The sequence below is a fragment of the Monodelphis domestica genome, chromosome 1 (genome assembly GCF_027887165.1).
Source record: "Monodelphis domestica isolate mMonDom1 chromosome 1, mMonDom1.pri, whole genome shotgun sequence".
NCBI classification, from domain to species: domain Eukaryota; kingdom Metazoa; phylum Chordata; class Mammalia; order Didelphimorphia; family Didelphidae; genus Monodelphis; species Monodelphis domestica.
In genome coordinates, this window is record NC_077227.1 from 390,510,093 (window position 1) to 390,528,914 (window position 18,822).

The following is an 18,822-nucleotide window of genomic DNA, read 5'->3' on the forward strand; positions in this document are numbered from 1 at the left end:
TGTGTGACCTTGGGCAAGTCACTTAACCTGTTTGCCTCAGTTTCCTTATCTGTAAAATGCTGGAGAAGGAAATGATAAACACTCCAGTTTCTTTGCCAAGAAAACCCCAAATGGGATCACAAAAAGTTGGACACAACTGAACATACACAAGTGCCTGCTCTGTGTCAGGCACTGTATTCGGGAATAAATACACCAAAAAAAAAAAAGAAGTTCCTATACTCCAAGCACCTTTCTACTAGAAGATACACATATTTAGAGAATTAGATATAAAATCATTTGAGGAGCCAGGGAGCACCCAGTAAAAGAGAAGTGCAGGGGAATCTGGAAGTTTTACCCAGAAAGGGATGCCTGAGTTAAGCCATGAAGGAAGTAAAGGATTCTGGGAACTGGAGATGAGAAGTGAATACATTCCAGGAATGGAGGGGGAGATGGAGCACCAAAATTATACAAATAGGCCAGTTTTACTGGAATATAGTGTGTGTAAATAAGGAGGTAATGCGCCATCTCTGGAAGATAGGATAGAGCCAGATTGTGGAGTTTAAGTGCCAGGCTGACATGATAATAACATTATATAGGTCTAGCATTGGAAAGAACCTCAGAGGCTACCCAGGACTTTCTTGTCATTTTACAAATGAGAACTGTAGGGTTAGTTAGATAGTACAGTAGATAGAGTGCTAGATAGAGAGTAGTAGACTCCAGGCCTGGAGTCAGGAGGACCCGGCTTCAAATTCTTCCTAGCTGTGTGACCTGGGCAAGTCACTTAACCCTAATTGCCTTACCCCTTGAAGGTTAGGGTTATTAAAAAAAAAAAAAGAGGATTATAAGGCTTAGGGAGGTGAAGTCTTTGTCCAAATTCATAACAGGCTGATGTATTTGCATTTTATCCTCAAGAGGCAGTAGAGAGTTACTGAAAATTTAAAAAATCAACTTTCAAAAGTTGAGCTGATAGTTGCTGATGAGATCACAAAGAGGAAGTGTGGGAGGGATGGGGGAGAGAAGAGAGTCCAGGACCACAGCCTTGGGAAAACTTGTAGGGAACAGAAAATAGTCAAGCTTGCTTTTGCATAATAATACTAGATAGCATTTATGTAGTTATATAGTACTAGAAGTTTTACAAAGCATTTTGCATGTGTTATCTCATACGATTTTTACAACAACTCAGTAAGTAAGATGATAGTATTCTTTTGAAGATAAAGAATCTGAGTCCAGGTCACACAGTTAATAAATATCTGAGTCAAGATTTGAACTTAGTGCTTCTTGAATCAAAGGCTAACATGCTATCCACTATACTCATTCTCCTAATTCTATCCTCATCTGCTACCTAAAATGGACTCTATTCTTCTCTGATTATATCTTGTTGAAATCTATACCTTCCTCCCTAATCCAACTCAGATATTGCCTCTAAAACTACCAATGCCTCCCACTGTGCTCCCTGGAATGTCTGCTCCATAGGTAATGAACTAGTTTTCCTCTTAAATCTTTTTCCTTTCCCACTTCATCTCTTTTCCAGCTCTCACTGAGACCGGATTCCCTGCTTCAAGTCTCTCCCCATCTCAGTTCATCCTCAATGTAGTCAAATCGATTTCCCTAAAATTCAGGTCTAACCATGTCACCTCTCAATTCAATAAACTTTCTTTGGCTCCCTATCACCATCAAATAGAAAATGCTTTGAATATCATTCAAAGCCCCGAATAACCTGCCCCCTTCCTGTCTTTCTAGGCTTCTGATATCTTTGGTATTCTCTCAATCAGTGACAGTGGCTTTCTTACTGAATCTCACATAAGACACCCTACTTCCAGGCTCCAGGTATTTTTACTGGTTGCTCCTCATACCTGGAATACTCTCCTTCCTCATCCTTATTCCCTGCCTTTCCTGTGTTCCTTCAAGTGCCAGCTAAAATCCCATGTTCTTTTCTTGTTTGCCCTTGATGCTAGTGTTCTCCCTCTCTTGATTACCTCTTATTTATGCTGTATCTAGTATGTATTCCGTATCTTGTTTGTATGTAGTTTTCCTGCTGTCTCCCTCTATTAGACTGTGAGTCTTTTGAAGGTAGTGATTGTATTTTGCTTTTCTTTTTATCCCCATAGGACCTTAATAAAGGCTTAGTCAGTGACTCTGGCCTCTTTGTTATTCCCCCCACAAAGTACTCTATCTCTCAACTCTGGGCATTTTATTTTGGCTGTCCCTCCAGCCTGGAATTCTGTCCCCATTTCTACTTTATGCTTTCCTTGAATCTTAGCTTCTATAAGAAAATTTTATAAATTTCCCTTAATCCTAGTGTCTTCCCCCTACTGATTATCTACAGTTTATCCAATATATATTTGGTTTGTACATAGTTGTTTGCATATTAGCCCCCTCCATTAGACTGTGAGTTCCTTGAATGCAGAAACTGTTTTTGTATTTGTTTTTGGCCTCTCTTTGTTTCTCTGTGAGCTGGGGAGTGTGCAAAGTGCAGATTAAAGTGATATTCTCTTCAAATTTCTCTCCAAACTTTATAACTCTTCTTTGATCATATTCACTCTTTTGTACCATAGTTATCTGTGTCCCTCTTGTATTAGATTGTAAGCTCCTTCACAGAAGTGACATATCACACCTATCTTTATATGTATCCTCGGCTTCAGCACAAGACCTTGTTCAAAGTAAATGATAAAATGTAATAGGAAGGATTGAATGAATTATTCCTAGGTCAGTGGTGGAGGTTCAAAAAAAAAATTCCATCCTGTCTCAGATTCAGGATGTCTCATATGACTTTCCCATGTAGTTTCCAAAGTTTAAATACTGTGGTCAGTAACAACATAGAACTGATTGGAGACAGAGGAAATACCATGGAAGAGAAAACCAACTGAGTATACAATGGCCGATGGAACATCCGGGATAGTAGACGCGGCATGGGCTGGAGAAACAGAGAGCTTGGGGTGGGAATTCGAAGACATGGCAAATGGTTAGAATCAGAAGAAAACAAATGAGGATGGATAGGATGTGTCTGGGGGACAGGGGACATGTGATGGTTTAAGTAGATGCAGAATGTGCTCTGGGATGGAGAATGGAGGATAAAGGTGATGGGATAGGAGATGGAGGATAAAGAACCAGGACCACACGTGATGCTCTTTTTCCTGTGGAGGTTGGAAGCTGCTCTCCCAATTTCTCCTCGCCCCCTCCCCATCATTTCGGTTTTTCACAGCCCCAAGTGGAGCGGGACAGCCCCTGCCAGGTTGCCATGGCTACACATCTCTCTTCTGGGGGTGGCTGGACCCCGCTTTTCCTCCAGAATGGTCCATTTTCCTCATTTCTTTGTCGTATCCCCACCTCCAGGTGTGTGCAAATGGTTTAGTCCCACTCTCCCAGACCCAACTCCATTTCTCTGAACACGAAAGGGGCTATCCGGCTCTTGGGAGGGTCCGAGCAGTCTTCCCCCCTCCCCCACGCCTAGCCTCCGGTGGACGGCTCCATGCTCAGTATGTAGTACCAACCACCCCCCTGCGGAAGCCGCCTCAGTGGACGAGTCCGAGGCCGTCGTAGCAACCGCCTCTGCTTCCGGTTCTGAGCTGACAGCGGCGCCGGAATCGGGCCGGGGCCGAGCAGGGCTGAGGTGAGCTTCAGCTTCGGCCCCGACCCCGAAGGTTGAGCTGGGCGGATAGGAGGCGGACGAGAGGGGCCGCGGGGCACTTAGGCAGGGACGGTCTCATGGTTCTAGCAGGCGAGGGCCTGCCCGGGGCCTGGGGACAAGGGAGTCAGGACCAGGGGAGGCCGAAGCAAGGGAGGCACCTGGGCAGTACGCGTCGGTTCTGGATGACCCTAGGGCCTGGCGGCGGTCGCCAAGAGCTCTGGGTGTCCGAGAACCCCGTTGTTGGGAGGGGCCTCCTGTCTCCGACCTTCGCACCTTCGCCTATCTGTTCTCTGAGAGGGGACCTCAAGAGATTCTTGAGTTCAACCTTTACATTTTGTAGTTGGGAAAACTGAGGTCCAGGGAGTGACCAAAGGCAAAAAGGAGGTGTCTGTTCTTTAGATGTGTTCCAGGGAGATTCCTTACCTTTTCTCTTGTTTGCATCCTCTTCCTCTCCAAGTTACTGAGTGCAACTTAGATGAATCAAGCTATTAACAGAACAAATTTGCAGGTACTTAAAAGATACAAAAATCATACTCCCTATAACGCCCTCAGCCAATAGTCACGACCAAAGAGAGGATAGAATGGAGACCTGGCCTGCCATGGATAAAGTATAAAGAAGGGACAGGGTCTGGGTGTTTGTGAAGATAGAAAGAGCCCCAGTAGGGAATTTGCAAGGCCATAGATGAGAAATGAATGAATGGATGAATAAATTAAAGAAAAAGCATTTATTAAATACCATGTGCCTAATGCTGTGCTAAACATTGAGTGAGATTGTGAAGTGGGGAACAATTGTGAAGAATGTCATAAAGTCACAGGATCTTGGCACTGAAGGAAACTTTAGAAATCTGACTCATCTGCTTCATTTTAAATATGGGAAAATTGAGGCCAAAGAATAGGGAAGGAAATTGCCCAAGGCCACAGGTGGAATTAGAAGCTGAGCCAGGACTGGTACTGTTAGCTCAGGGCTTTGAGGTAATTGAGAATAGAAGGTGAAGGAGCAGAGAGGTTGTGTGAAGACAAATGTTATTCTGTGACAGGTGGAGGGTAGAGTAAGAGATCTGGGTGTAAAATCCAAAGCCAACAATTATTAGCTTCATGATCATGTACTTTACCTGTTTCCTCAGTTGTAAAGTGTAGATAATAGCAACTGTACTTATTTGTAGGAGTGATTGTTATACAAACTTTAAAGAGCTATAGAAAAGAGCTATTTGAGTTATTTATTCAGAAGCATTTATGATGTGCCTATCACATTAAATACTGTTTAAGAAATGGTGGTGTATTATATCAGATTGAAAAGGTTCTTCATAATAGAAGCTGAGGGGTTCATGTTTGGGTAAGAGGTTGTTTGGGGTCATGTCATGAGTGGGTGAAGAGTTTAGATTCTAGAAGGGAAACTTTGAAAGACATATGGCACTAGAGTGTACTGGAAGTCCAAGATCCTTTATGCTAGACTATGGATTGTTTTTATATTCTCAGCTCCCAATATGTTGTGTTTTTAGTAAATGTTTTGGTTTTTTTAATTGAACCATTGATGCTTTTTTTAGGTTGGAGGCCCAGAAATGGAGCAGTGTGCATGTGTGGAGCGAGAACTTGACAAAGTTCTGCAGAAATTCTTAAGTTATGGGCAGCATTGTGAGAAGAGCTTAGAGGAGCTGCTGCACTATGTGAGTCAGCTACGGGAGGAACTCACCAGCGCAGGTAACCACTTTCACAGCCCTTGGCTGCCATTATGAAAGTTATGTTTTCAGTAAATACTTGCTAGTTGATTAAGGCTATGAAGTGTTGTGGGCCAGAGGCCAGTGAAGAGGTTGTTTTCCTGAGACCAAATACCTGTGTCCCAAAGGGGATTTGACTGAGCCCAACTTAACTATTCTGAAGTTATCAGGGCACTTGAAGGAAGCAGTATATCAGTATGCTTACAGCTGAGAATCATATAGGAGCAAAAGAGAATGTAGTAGCTCTTTAAGATTGGCCAATGGGTCTATTTAATTTCACATTTGTATTTCTATCTCTGGTCAGTAATAATAATTGTTCATATATATCTAAAACATTGATTTGAACACACCTTCTTTTAGTGAAAATGACTTATTTACATAGTATTTAAAGATTTGCAAATGATTTTCTTTCCAACTCACTATGAAAAATTTGCCACTTAGTTCCACTGCCACTTCAAATTCAACACCTCCAAAACTAGTTTTGTCTTTCTCCTTAAATCCACTTTTCCTTCTTATTTCACCCTTTTTTGTCAGTGGTTTCACCCTTCACTATTTCTCTAATTTTTGCAATCACAGGATGATATTTTTGGTTTTTCTCTTTTGCTTACCTCTTAGATGCAATTAGTTACTGACTGTTAATTCTACTTCTATGACATCACTATTCCCACTGTCTCTGCCTACCTAGACTGTTGTGATGATCTCCTAACAAGTCTTACCCTCTATAATCTCTCTTTCATATAGAATAATATTTATGCATAGATATTATTTTTCCATGCCTTTGTTCAGAAATCTCCATTGCTTACCTAGTAAAGTTTATGTATTTTTTCCCTTCCTCAAGGTCTTTCACGTTCTGGAGATACTATTTTTCCAGACTTGTCTCATATTAACTTCTTTCTTTTGCTCACACTATTTCCCTTGTCTGGAATGGTTCACCTCCCCCTCTTGTCTTTTGGACTTCTACTCATCTATTAAAAGCCTAATTCAAATTCATCCTTCTCTAAGATGTCTTCCTGCTTTTCCTGCCTTTAGCCTAATGTAGCACTTTGTTTTAAACCCTTCTAATATACTGACTGTATAATAAGTATCATAATTAAATCAGATTGCTATATTTTTGCTTCGTGAAGATCCAGAAGGGTAAATAACAATTCACTTTCTGATTGTTCTTCTTTTACTTGTGTTTTATGGCATTTCCCCAGGATTTCAGGGTTATTTTTTGGACCTTCCTTGTTTTCTTGCCTCGACTAGAAGTCCTTCACAGCTACTATATGAAAATAACATAAATAAATCATTTCAGAGGTACTTTGAAGTTTACATAGAGATCCTAGAATCCATAGATTTAGAGCCAGAAAGAAATTTTATAGGTCATATGGTCCAATTTCCTCATTTTACAGATAGAAAATTGAGACCAACAGATTTTTCCCCCAAGAGGCATTAAAACATTGTCTAATGGTAGGATTTAAACTCAGGTCTTCTAACTTCAAATCTATTATACTTTCCACTGAACCACACTGTCTCTTGCAGTTTTCTTTCCAGTATTCCTGTGTGATAGGTAGTACAAGTATATTTGTTTTAAAGGTGAGAAAATATGCATAGTGAAGTAAAATGACTTGCTTTTGGCAACTGTCAGCAATAGACTTTGAATTAGACCCTTCAATTCCAAATCCACTGTTTTCTTCACTACACAATTGCCATTTTTCTTACTTCTCTGTTCTTCCATAAGGACTTGGGTCTTATGGACTTCAATGCTTGTAGCAGATGCAAAGTGAATGTTGGTTGGTAGGAATTAAAAGGCAGCTTTATCCAGTGTATTCTACTCCTTTGAAGCTTCTTCACAAGTTTACTAACATTAGACCCATTTTGTTTCATTCATTACTTTCCCCTTTGCATCATGAAGAGGTTTTAGCAGGCTGATCAGATAGACAAGAAAGATAGCAAAACTTCCATTTCAGGCAGGGAATAAGGACAGTGACCTCTGTAAGTGCAGATCTGCCTGGGGTCTCTTTGTGGTTCTGTTCATTCCTTCTGGAATGATACCCTGACTTAATCCTGCTTTTGCCCTGTAGCTCTTCAGGGGACACCTCTCTCAGCCACCCTTTCTGTCGTGATGTCCCAGTGCTGCAGGAAAATCAAGGATACAGTGCAGAAACTTGCATCAGACCATAAGGACATTCACAGCAGTGTTTCCCGAGTGGGCAAAGCAATTGACAGGGTAAGCATTGATTTTTCCTTAAAGCTCAGTTGGCCAGGTCATCATTTGTAGTAGGAGGTACACACAACAGGAATGCAAGAAAGGTTTCTCAAATGTTAGAGTGAATAAGATGAAAGAAAGGCCTGGTTCAGAGTTTGATTATGAAAGTCTCCTTTCCTCAGTGGATTTAAGTTGCTCTTTCTGTTATACTTGGGGTTGAAGGGTTTGGAGTTCTTAGAATTTGTGGGAGCATAAGATAAGAAATGAGAGTGTTGTTGATTCTGTTAGTAAAGGGAAAGTCTGTGTGACTGAGAGGATCCAACAGACTCTGTCCTCTCCTTGTTATCAGAATTTTGATGCTGAGATTTGTGGTGTGGTCTCTGATACTGTGTGGGACTCTCGAGAGAAGCAGCAGCAGATTTTGCAGATGGCAATTGTGGAGCACCTGTACCAGCAGGGCATGCTGAATGTTGCTGAGGAATTGTGTCAGGTACTGAAGGCTTCTTAAGCTATGCATTCCGTCCTATCAGTTAATTTGGATTGGAACAGATTTGAGGCTATAGATGAGAGAGGAATGACATGGTTGGGCATAGAAGTAGAAATCAAGTCAATGGCACATGATAGAGTCTTATTGGAACTTGGGCTTTAAATGTACCCCACCACCCCCCAAACTTATCTGCATCTCTGCATCTAACATACAGAATGCATGGAAGGTTATATATGCCCCTGATGTGATGTGTTTCTCTCCAGGAATCAACTCTGAATGTGGACTTGGATTTTAAGCAACCTTTCCTAGAACTGAATCGGATCCTGGAAGCTTTGCATGAACAAGACCTTCGACCAGCGTTAGAGTATGGAGGCAGAAAGGGTTATGTGGGGCTTGTAGACTCTTGGTTGGGGATTAGAGCACTAAGACATCTTTAGAAAGAGTCCTGGCTTTATATTTGGAAGATTATAAACTAGGTTTGGATACCAGCTCTTAGAAAGCCAACTCTCTAGCTCTGTCTGGGTCTGTCACCTAATCTTTCTGAGCTTGTATTATGCCTGAAGGATAGTACTTTGTAAACATCTTCCTACTTTTGCCGCTCAACATCCAGGACATTGTCACTGAATACAGATGGCATGCCTGTTATCTTTAATGCAGGTAACATGCCTGTTATCTTTATCTTACTATTTTACCATAATACTTTAAATCACAATCTCCTTCTTCTTTGTGTGATACACTTATTTGGCAAAGGCCTCATCTTTTTGTTATTTATTCTTTCCTGGGTTATAGCTATCATCTCAATGACAAGATATGGAGTTCAGGGTATTCCCTCTGGGACTCAGCTGAGTATTGAGGTATAACCTATCTCTCCTTCCCAGCTGGGCCATTTCAAACCGGCAGCGCCTGCTGGAGCTGAATAGTTCTCTGGAGTTTAAGTTGCACCGACTGCACTTCATCCGTCTCCTGGCAGGGGGCCCTGAGAAACAGCTGGAAGCCCTGAACTATGCACGACATTTCCAGCCCTTTGCACGGCTGCATCAACGGGGTGAGAGTGCTAGGGATATAGGGTACCAAGAACCCAGCATGGAGTAAGCATGACTGGTGGGTCCAGATTCCTCTGGAAATTAGCTCCTGACTTTCTGAATAGATCTTAGAGTGACAGGAATGCCGGATTCCCCTTAATTAACTTGTTCCATTTAATTTTCTACTCCATTAAAATAATTAGGATTTACCTCTATCTAGGGATTTAGAAGCTGTATGGTATAGTGGAAATATTATATTTGGAATCAAGAGAACCTGGGTTCAAATACCACCTTTGCCACTTACTACCTGTATGACCTTGGGAAAGTCACAACATCTCTGGGTTTGAAAATGAGGGAGATGGATTAAATTCTCTTCCAGCTCTAAACCCTATGAACCTAGGACTTGGTGTAAAGAAGAGGCTCTTGTATGTAAGTTTGGTGCTGGTCAGGCTCCCAGCATTCCTGGCCACTTCCTGAGCTGCCTGTGTATTGCTTTGCAGAGATCCAGGTGATGATGGGAAGCCTTGTATATCTCCGCTTGGGCATTGAGAAGTCTCCCTACTGTCACCTCTTGGACAATAGTCACTGGGCAGAGATCTGTGAGACCTTTACTCGAGATGCCTGTGCTCTTCTTGGACTATCCGTGGAGTCCCCCCTCAGTGTCAGGTATAGCTCAGTCCCTTGGGGACAAGTGAGAGAGGAAAGCCCAGCCTTTTGGGTAATAACAGGACCTGGGATTCCCTTTCTAAAGAGACCAGAGGACCATAGATTTACATAGAATTTAGAGCTGGAATTGATTCCCTCTTTAAAAAAAAAAGCTATTTTGTTGATGTCTTGTTTTTACTCTCCAAATTGAATCCTACTTCATTACAAAAATGATTTAAGCAAAAAACATCTCATATAGTAATTGCATTGGACATTGTACGCAGTATTTTGTTCTGCTTATCCTTGACCTTACTCCTTTGGAGGGGTCTATTTTTTAATCTTCAGTGGTTTTTCAGGTACTATTTGGCTTCCTTGTAGGGATCTTTTAATTTATATTGTCATTGTGTGTCTTGTTCTTTTGTCAATTCCCTCATTTTAGAGGAAAATGAGGCTCAGAGGGGAAGTGACTTGCCCAAGATCACCCAGCCAGTAGGTGGCAAAGCTGGAATTCAAACTTAGGTCTTGTGACTCAGGGCACTAAGCTCTTTCCTTTCTGCAGCTTTGCCTCTGGTTGTGTGGCACTGCCCGTGTTAATGAACATCAAAGCGGTGATTGAGCAGAGACAGTGCACGGGAGTCTGGAGCCACAAGGATGAGCTGCCTGTAAGTTCTGGCTGGCCTTAATAGGGTGGCAGCTATGGGGGGGATTAGAGGGGGATGGAGCTCAGTGCTGCCTTTTCTCAACAGATAGAGATTGAATTGGGCATGAAGTGCTGGTACCATTCTGTGTTTGCCTGCCCCATCCTTCGCCAGCAAACTTCAGATTCCAATCCACCTATCAAACTTATTTGTGGTCATGTTATCTCTAGGGATGCCCTCAACAAACTCATCAATGGAGGAAAGTAAGTTTTATTTTGCCTTCTCTGGGAACATGGACTTATCTATGTGTTAGATAGCAAGTGCTGAATAAATATACTTCAAAGCCCTAGGTCAGGCACTGAGGATTAAATGTGACATAGGCCCTATTCTTAAAAGGCTTTATAATCTAATAGGGGAAGGACAAGTGCATCAACCATTGTGATACAGAGTGAGAGGTCTAGGCAACAAGCTATGAAAAATTCAAGGAGATAGATTCCTTCCATCTGGGTTTCAGCAGGCAGTTGGAGTAGGAGTATATCTGTCCTATAAAATATGGGAAGGTAAAGTAGTAGGAGATAAAAGCTAAAAGAGTAGGCTATAACCAGATTATGGAGGGAATTGAGTGCTAGGGTTATAGTTTTGTAGGCTTTCCTTGCCTGTTTTTGAATAAAGGAGTAATACCAGAACAGAGCATTAGGAGAGGCTGGTTTGGAGATGGGGACACACTTAAAAGGTAGAAAGATAGTTAGGCAGTAGGGGTCATCTGCAATTCTGATAAATGTGTTCTTTCTCTTTCTGGTCTCTGAACCTTGGCTACTTTCTTCTCTTCTCAGACTGAAATGCCCTTACTGCCCCATGGAGCAGAACCCAGCTGATGGCAAACGTATCATATTCTGATAACAAGGCGGTCAGCACATTTCGTAGAAGGGGCTTTCCCAACATGTCTTAGCTGGTCTTTTGTAGGGTAGATGAGACCCAGGGATGGACATGCTGTGATAGCCCCTTTTGTGGTGTTTGAGAACCTGGCTGAGAACAGCACTCCATAGGAGAATTGGGGAGGCAAGGTCTTTTTGTTAGCCCCAAAACATCTGTGTCACAAAGGAAGATTTGTGGTCTGGGGGGTGTTTCTTCACTCTGGTTGTCTGCTAAGCAGAGAACTGAACTCTGGTGGATGGCTGCAGGTTGGGCACAGACACAATCCCTGCTCCAGAGCCTCTTGTTCCATTCCCCTTTCCCAAGCCCACATATCTTATTTGCACTCTTGTGCCAGTTGTTTTGCTTAGTGTCTATTGAATGTAGCAACAAATGTATAACAAGAAGATATATTTCCACCCTCCTTCCCCTTCTGTCATCTTGCACTGCGGTTCGTATATCTAGATCTAGCTCTCCCAACCTCCTATAGGCCAGCCCAGGTGTGGTGCTAGCCACTTACTACTGTACAGTGTTTCAATTGTATTTACCAGTTTTACAATGTAAATAGCCTAGTTAGACTTGGATGCAGCTGTTTTATAACTTTGAACAAATAAATCACTTCCCTTCTCTGTAATTGCTCTATCTTTGCATTTTACTTAATAGATTAGAGGATGCAGGGAGTAGTTTTGATGCTGGAACCAATGGCTGCTTCACATCTGTTTTAAGAAAAATCAAAAGTATCAATAAAGCTAAAAGAAGAAAAACTTTTAGCAAAAAAATACCAGCAATAAGAACTCAATTTTGTGGGGCAGAAGGGATTTACAAGCAAGCTCCTTTGGTGAACCTTTTCTTCCTTGGAAGGCACTTCAGATTAGCTTTATGTAAAAGTATCAGGTGACATGCTTTTTAAAAAACCTTTACATTGTTTTAGAATCAATACTAAGTATTGATTCCAAAGCAGCAGAGTGGTAAGAGCTAGACAACTGGGATTAAGTGACTTGCCAGGATGACACAGCTAGGAAGTGTGTGAAACCAGATATGAACACAGGACTTCCTATCTCTAGGCCTGGTTCTCAGTCCACTAAGCCACCAAACTGCCCTAGGTGAAATGATTTTAAACAACAAAGTTGGTATCCAGCAAGGTAACACAATGCTGTCAACAATTGCTACATTTACTATGACTTAGGTCTAAAAATATTTCAAGCTGTGTAGGTAAGTCTTTTTTTTTCCTTTTTTAAGTTGTATTTAATTAGTCAATTTAGAACATTATTCCTTGGTTACAAGAATCATATTCTTTCCCTCCCCTCCCGCAACTGAAGTGCAATTCCACTGGGTTTTACATGTGGCTTTGGTCAAAAACTTTTTCGTGTTGTTGATGTTTACACTAGGATGATCATCTGGAATCTATACCCCCAATCATATTCCTATCAACCCATGTAATCAAGCAGTTGTTTTTCTTGTATTTCTATTCCCAGTTTTTCCTCTGAATGTAGATAGTGTTCTTTCTCATAAATTCCCGAGTTGTTCAGGATCACTGCATTGCCACTAATGGAGAAGTCCATTATATTTGGTTGTACCACAGTGTATCCAGTCTCTGTGCACGATGTTCTCCTGGTTCTGCTCCTCTCACTCTGCATCACTTCCTGGAGGTTGTTCCAGTCCCCATGGAATTCCTTCACTTTATTATTCCTTTGAGCACAATAATAGTATTCCATCACCAACATACCACAATTTGTTCAGCCATTCACCAATTGGAGGGCATCCCTTCATTTTCCAGTTTTTTGCCACCACAAAGAGTGCAGCTATGAATATTCTTGTACAGATCTTTTTCCTTATCTCTTTGGGGTACAAGCCCAGCAGTGCTATGGCTGGTTCAAAGGGCAGTCTTTTAGAGCCCTTTGGGTATAGTTCCAAAATGCTCTCCAGAAGGGTTGGATCAATTCACAACTCCACCAGCAATGCATTAATGTCCCAACTTTGTCACATCCCCTCCAACATTCATTACTTTCCATTGCTGTCATGTTAACCATTCTGCTAGGTGTGAGGTGTGTAGGTAAGTCTTGAACCTAATGTTGGGCAGCATTATTTGGGACCCCTATGGCAAGGAGAAAAATGGAATGGAGGTGGGGCAGGCACTAGTTTGAGTAAGACTCTGGATATCAGATCTCTCACACTTAGTGTGAGAGACAGAGGCCTTACTCTACGGTTTGCTCATTTTAGTGGTGGATGGTGGAGTCAAGAATTCCATTAGTCTTTCACAATGGTATGTCAGCTATTTCCCTCTTCAGGAGCCAGGGTTCCATTTGTTAACGTATTTAAAAAAAAAAAAACCCAATATTAAACATTAAACCAGAGTCTTCCTACCTCCCCCCAACAAACCACTAGGAGTTACTTTTTAAAACTTTATTTCAACTGCTTAGTGACATAGCCTTGACAACCATGATACCACTGGCCCAAAGTTTAATGAAATTAGTATTTGAGGTAATATAAAAAAATGTCTGGGAATGCTGGCGAGAAGATGGAGGGGTACCTGCCCCTTGAAGGCATAACTGCATTTTGCCAAATCAAAAAGGGTCTTCTAAATAATCACCAACATCACATTACTGTTCTTTACAAGGGAACAGGAAGAGACTCTACTTCTTCCAGGCACTCATCATATGTAGCTTGGTAGTCCTCATGTGGCTTTATCATGATCACACATGTTGGGCGCTTAGAGCCAGCAGCTGCTCCCAGATCCTGTAAAGGGGGAAATAAATGAAAGGACTGGTTGATTTATTTTTAAGAAGGTCATTACATGCTAAATAATTTCAAATAATGATTGTGGGGATTCTGAAATGCCTTTTTAGGGGTTCAGGAATAAGTTTATCAGGACTGAGCCTGAGAAATGGTATCAATTTTATTCTATTCCTACCTCTAAAATACTATGTAAAAGTACTTTTAGACTGCTAGAACAGTGAATACTGCAGACAATGCCTATTAAAAAAGTCCTTACCGTTTTTGAGGGAACATAGGCATAAGGCATGCTCAGATCCTCACACATGATGGGTAGATGGCAGTATACCTCAATGGGTAGTGTGTCCCCAGCCAAAACCATAATGCTGAAAATGAAATAAATCATTTGTTTTTATTTCCTTTTAGAATGAAAATGTGACCCTAAAGTTTTTCTGGTCAAAAAGTTTTTTTTTTTTTTTTAAGGGAGAGACAGAGTGGGTAAATACTGGATATTATGCTTGTGAAAAAAGCACTGAAGAGTCAGCCAGAACACCTGGCTAAAGGTTCCAGCTTTAGCCCTGACTTTTGGGAAACCTTGAACAAGTCCCCTTTCTGGCTCTCAAGTTTTTTCTTTGTGAAATTCAGGGGTTGGGCTAAATGTACTAAGGGCCTCTCTGGTTGAAATTTCAATGTGAGGGGTTACCTTCTCTTTTACAGATGGGAAACATCTTTATCCATCTACAGTGAAAGGAGAGGTGTTGGGAAACCCATCCTGTTCCACTGTTTGGCAGTATTATTGATCTATTCCCAATGTATATTAAAAAAAAAAAAGTTTGTCCTTCCCATAATCCCCCATCCCCAATGAACAACAATAACAAAACCCTGGACACGAGAATAACTAACTTGTTCAAAGTCACAAGCTAGTTAAGTATTAAAGTGAAATTTGAAATCAGGTAGTCTTGGTTAATGGATCCAGCAGTATCCACTAGTCTCTAGTGGCTGGCGGGAGCTGCTCCTCTCCACCCAACCTGTGGACATTTTTCACTTTACTTGCTCCTCTGCCCAACAGCCCAATGGAAGTGCTTCCTCCCTCCCCAGTCTGGGGTAAAGGGGTAGCTGGAACACAGCAGTGAGGGTGGCAGTTTGGGCACTTGGTCTCTTTTAAGTTTTACCATCACTCCATTAATCGAGGAGTCACCTCTCATGACTTACTCATCTGTGTCTCTCACATAATAGATATTCAATGAATATTTGATAGAAGAAAGGGTTCATTTACTTACTAGGTGGAATGCACTATTGTTAAACAAACCTTATTTTGGTAAGAAAGACCGTAAGAGAAGTGCCAGGCAGTGATTGAACAAACTGCTGATAACAAGACAGTAAATCCTGCATCAGATACTAACTGTGGCACTCAAAGTAAATCATTTAACTTTAGAAGAAATAATAGCACCTACTCAAAGTTGTGAAGCTCAAATGAAATAATATATGCAAAGATCTTTGCAAATTTTAAGGTCCTACACAACTGTTAACTTTTATTACGATTAGTACTTAATGTCATGTCCTCAGCTCTTACCCCTTTTCTCCTTTGTTAAGGAATTTCTGAACTTCCTTCACGCCTCGTCGAATCTGCTTTTGCTTCACGGCTGGAAGGATGGGAAGAGTCAGTTCTGAGCCTGAGGCTCCTGTCCGGTCTCTCCGCCTGCAGCCCGACCTCCTTTCCTAACCCCACTCCTCCCCAACTTCTGGTCCCTACTTCCCCTCCTATCTTCCCTTTCTCCAGCTTTCTTTCCTTTCCCCAGCCTCATCCACTTTCTCCCAACGCAGCAAATTCCGCGCTCCCCCGGCACCTTTCTTGATGCATTTGTACAGCTTCCGCGTTAAACGGCGGGACGCCAGGGGCTGCGCGATTGGGTTCAGGTTCGCCAGCATCTCCTCGTACGTGCGTTCAGGTTCCGCGGAAGTCTCCGGCGCTGCCTCCGACTCCTCCACTTCCCTCTTTACTTTAGTCATCTTGGCAGCACTTATGGTCACTGAGATCCCAAACTTCCGAAGTTCACGAGGCTTACGAGGCTTCCTAAAGTCCAGAAGCAAGGCTACGCGAGCCACCAAAAGAACAATTTCCGGGTCATGTGGCGGAGGCCTGGACGAACTCGGCGAGGTCAATGTATCCAGGCAATCGGAAGCAAGGCCCAGGGAAGTTCCCGCCTCCTCCCCAGTCTCAACCAATAGTGGAAACGTCTGGATCTCGCGGCTGTGACAGAGGGCTGGAGCTCAAAGGCAAGAAGAAGAAGAGGGCGGAGCTCCGAAGCTCAAATAACCCGGAGGCGGGGCCAGAGGCCTGGGTAGGAGGTGGAACCCTACGAGGAGGGAATGGGGTGGTCAGTAGTAAAGTATCAGGAAATGGTTCTAGTTGTGGAGCAGTGAAAAGGGTTGGAAAAAATTGCGGAGCAGTGCTTGGGTCGGGACCGTTGAGAGGAAAAAACGCCATTCTAGGAGCCAGGAAGGCTAGGGCCGGAGCTTTCGGTCGGGCAGGGGCCTGGGCTCTGGGCCTACAGAGGAAAGTAGACCTGAAGCGGCGCGTCTCCTTTGCCATGATATTAAGCATGGAGGAGGAAAGGGATAGGGTCGGCCGCACAGAGGAGGCGGTGCCTGGGGAGGGGAGGGCCTGAAGGGTTAGGGGCGGGGTCCTGTAAGGGGCGGAGCTATCGGGTAATGACTGTGGCTGGATAGGGCCTGAGGCGATAGGGGTGGGGTTCTGGAAGGGGCGGAGCTAGCAACCAGTGACTGGAGAGGGAAAAGGCCCGGAGGCAGTAGAGGGCGGGGCCCGAAGGGGATGGGACCTGGCTGTAGTTGGAGTCCACGCCGCGCGGTGTTTGCGGAGAATCCGCTACGAGACATCCCTGGGTCCAGCTGAGGCTATCTTCTGCCTTCCTCAGCCTTACTGAGCTGGGCCTCTGGGAGATGACAACTCTTTCCCTCCATGTCTACTTAGCCTCTTCTTGGAACCCCCTGCTCTCAGGACAGGATGGGCTTGCCTCTAGAAATACTCAGGGCGCCTCTGCATTGCTGGGCTTGCCCGGCTGTTTCTGGAGCCCTGGGCTTCCTCCTTTCCCGGCCGGAGTCCGGAGGCTACTGGACTGCCTAGGATTGATTGAGAATATGGGGCATCCCAGCTTTCTGCCGTCTGCGCCCCTGGTTTTGTCCCCGGACCTCAATGGGAAGTTTCCAGGTCCACTTGGCTTTTTGTGGTTTTTCAGTCTCTAAGGAAAACGCTTCAATGTTTTTTTTCCCCCTACCTGGAAGGGGTTGCGTCTTCGGGTCAAGACTAATAAAAAATGCTCTTCGCACTTTTTTTCACCTTTGGGTAAGTCATGTTGCTCCATTCTCGGCTTTGTCGTTTATTGTTTGACCGTGTTTTTTTGTGCTTCAATTTTCTCATCTGTAAGATCAGAGTTTCACAAGATGCTTTCTGATCATCTCTATAGACTGTGATGCCAATTAATGATGTGTCAATATGAAACGAACCGCCTATGGAAGTATTGAGTTGCCGTTTACGTATTAGACTGAAAAACTTATGAGACTGGATGATCCTTTCTCCCCTCCCCACTGGGGAGATGTAGAGAACTTCTGAAGGGGAGTGAGGTTGGGTTAGCTGACCACCTAGACTCCTCTGTAAAACTATGAAATCACATTGCACCTGTGACGCTTCCTTATTCGCCTTCCCCAAAGAAGGGTAACAATAACCACCTAGTTAAAAGGGAATTGTAAAACACTATTTACTAGCTCAAATGACTAAAGAAACAATGATAGGAAAGATGAAGGTGGATTAATTTGTCATATATCGGAAAGCTGAGCTGTTCTTCACATATTCATCCAGTCGGCCTTGTAGAAGAGGTCACAAAACATGCAGCCTATGAGGTAGTGCCTGCCACATAATAGCTTCTGCAGTAGTGAGTTGAGCTGAACTGAGTACAAGATGAGAGGGGGTCTGTCTCTTTGACTTTGTTTTTGTTAAATAAGCTAAAAGTCTGCAGCTATTAGCCTGAGGCTAAGTTAGATAGGAAAAGAAAAATAGGGAAAGCAAAGAAATGAAGGTTGGGGCAAAGACTGTCATTTTCGAGTTTCCTACTTTTAACTGCATGATGGTGTAATTTATTTCCTGCTTTTGCTTATCTCTTTAATTTATCCAAAATGACTGTTATGTAAATGAATATTCAGGCAAAATAATCTCCTGATTTATAAGATCAGACTTCAGGATGCTAATATAGGTGTTTGCTATGGAAATTTGCCCATCTTTGGTATCAGAATGTCCTTTTTGACCGGGGTGGGGTGGGGGGAGGAGAGCTCCTTATACTGTTTAGAAAGTACATTCCTAGAGGATTTTGGGAATGATGATATGTATTGGTAATTCAGTAATTAAAATATCTGGTACTTCCAGGGTGTGAGTTATTGTTCAGTCATGTCCAATTCTTTGTGACTTCATTTGGAGTTTTTTTTTGGCAAAGATATTGGAGTGGTTTGCCATTTCCTTTTCTAGCTCTTTTTATAGAGGCGGAGTTAAATGACTTGCCTAGGGTCACCTAGCTAGTAAAGGGTCTGAATTAAGATTTGAACTTGGGTCTTCCTGACTCCAGGCCAGATGCTCTATCTCTGCAGCCCCCAGCTGCCATGAGTATCAGTACTTCTGCCAGTACAGATCAAAACCACCGCCAACTTTGGATAAACTTTTAAAAAAATTTATGTTTATTGTTATGCAAAACACACTTCTGTATTGGTCATTATTAATAGAGAAGACTCATGCATAACTGAGACCCCAAAATAAAATCATAAACACACCAATGTGAAAGATGACTCCAACAATTCTTTCTCTGGAGGTGGATAGCATTCCCTGTCATG

At 42.7% G+C, this 18,822-nt stretch overlaps 3 protein-coding genes and 1 long non-coding RNA gene across 8 annotated transcripts in view; 3 read left to right on the plus strand and 1 right to left on the minus strand.

Moving 5' to 3' along the window:
- The first annotated feature begins 3,543 nt into the window (after positions 1–3,543).
- RMND5B (required for meiotic nuclear division 5 homolog B) lies at positions 3,544–11,844 on the plus strand. Of its 2 annotated transcripts, XM_007474160.3 has the most exons (11): positions 3,544–3,589; positions 4,065–4,115; positions 5,152–5,305; positions 7,386–7,531; positions 7,860–8,000; positions 8,261–8,361; positions 8,876–9,042; positions 9,520–9,685; positions 10,224–10,326; positions 10,411–10,565; positions 11,136–11,844. In XM_007474160.3, exons 2-11 carry the CDS (start codon positions 4,083–4,085, stop codon positions 11,197–11,199), a joined length of 1,230 nt encoding a protein of 409 aa, XP_007474222.1. In that variant the 5' UTR covers positions 3,544–3,589; positions 4,065–4,082; the 3' UTR covers positions 11,200–11,844. The 2 variants fall into 2 exon arrangements, with proteins under 2 accessions (XP_007474222.1, XP_001371142.1); XM_001371105.4 differs by lacking the exon at positions 4,065–4,115 and having other exon boundaries at positions 3,548–3,589.
- Positions 11,845–13,602: 1,758 nt separating this feature from the next.
- NHP2 (NHP2 ribonucleoprotein) lies at positions 13,603–16,054 on the minus strand. Its single transcript, XM_001371133.4, has 4 exons — positions 15,774–16,054; positions 15,500–15,569; positions 14,207–14,312; positions 13,603–13,950 (listed from the first exon to the last, which is right to left on the minus strand). Exons 1-4 carry the CDS (start codon positions 15,934–15,936, stop codon positions 13,825–13,827), a joined length of 465 nt encoding a protein of 154 aa, XP_001371170.1. The 5' UTR covers positions 15,937–16,054; the 3' UTR covers positions 13,603–13,824.
- A 130-nt stretch (positions 16,055–16,184) lies between these two features.
- The window catches only part of HNRNPAB (heterogeneous nuclear ribonucleoprotein A/B), an 80,321-nt gene continuing 77,683 nt past the window's right edge, over positions 16,185–18,822 (plus strand). For 2 of the 4 annotated variants that reach the window (XM_056811708.1, XM_056811710.1), the window contains exon 1: positions 17,156–17,290. In XM_056811708.1, coding sequence (XP_056667686.1) covers positions 17,262–17,290 — 29 coding nt within the window. In that variant the 5' untranslated portion in view covers positions 17,156–17,261. Of the gene's footprint in view, positions 16,269–17,155; positions 17,291–18,822 lie in introns of those variants that run through there. The other 2 variants (XM_056811711.1, XM_056811709.1) reach the window with 2 other exon arrangements.
- LOC103092468 (uncharacterized) overlaps positions 17,299–18,822 on the plus strand; it is a 30,842-nt gene continuing 29,318 nt past the window's right edge. Inside the window, exon 1 of the long non-coding RNA XR_457932.3 lies at positions 17,299–17,844. This is a non-coding gene — a long non-coding RNA (uncharacterized LOC103092468). The remainder of the gene's footprint in view (positions 17,845–18,822) is intronic.

What these genes read in the sequence shown, in the direction of transcription:
- NHP2 (XM_001371133.4), bottom strand. Translation starts at nt 15,936, where the DNA reads ATGACTAAAGTAAAGAGGGAAGTGGAGGAGTCGGAGGCAGCGCCGGAG. An exon ending in GTACAAATGCATCAAGAAAG is followed by an intron (nt 15,570 to 15,773) that starts GTGCCGGGGGAG and finishes CCATCCTTCCAG; the next exon opens with CCGTGAAGCAAAAGCAGATT. An exon ending in CCTATGTTCCCTCAAAAACG is followed by an intron (nt 13,951 to 14,206) that starts GTAAGGACTTTT and finishes CCCCCTTTACAG; the next exon opens with GATCTGGGAGCAGCTGCTGG.
- RMND5B (XM_007474160.3), top strand. Translation starts at nt 4,083, where the DNA reads ATGAATCAAGCTATTAACAGAACAAATTTGCAG. An exon ending in GACCTTCGACCAGCGTTAGA is followed by an intron (nt 8,362 to 8,875) that starts GTATGGAGGCAG and finishes TCTCCTTCCCAG; the next exon opens with CTGGGCCATTTCAAACCGGC. An exon ending in GAGTCCCCCCTCAGTGTCAG is followed by an intron (nt 9,686 to 10,223) that starts GTATAGCTCAGT and finishes TCCTTTCTGCAG; the next exon opens with CTTTGCCTCTGGTTGTGTGG.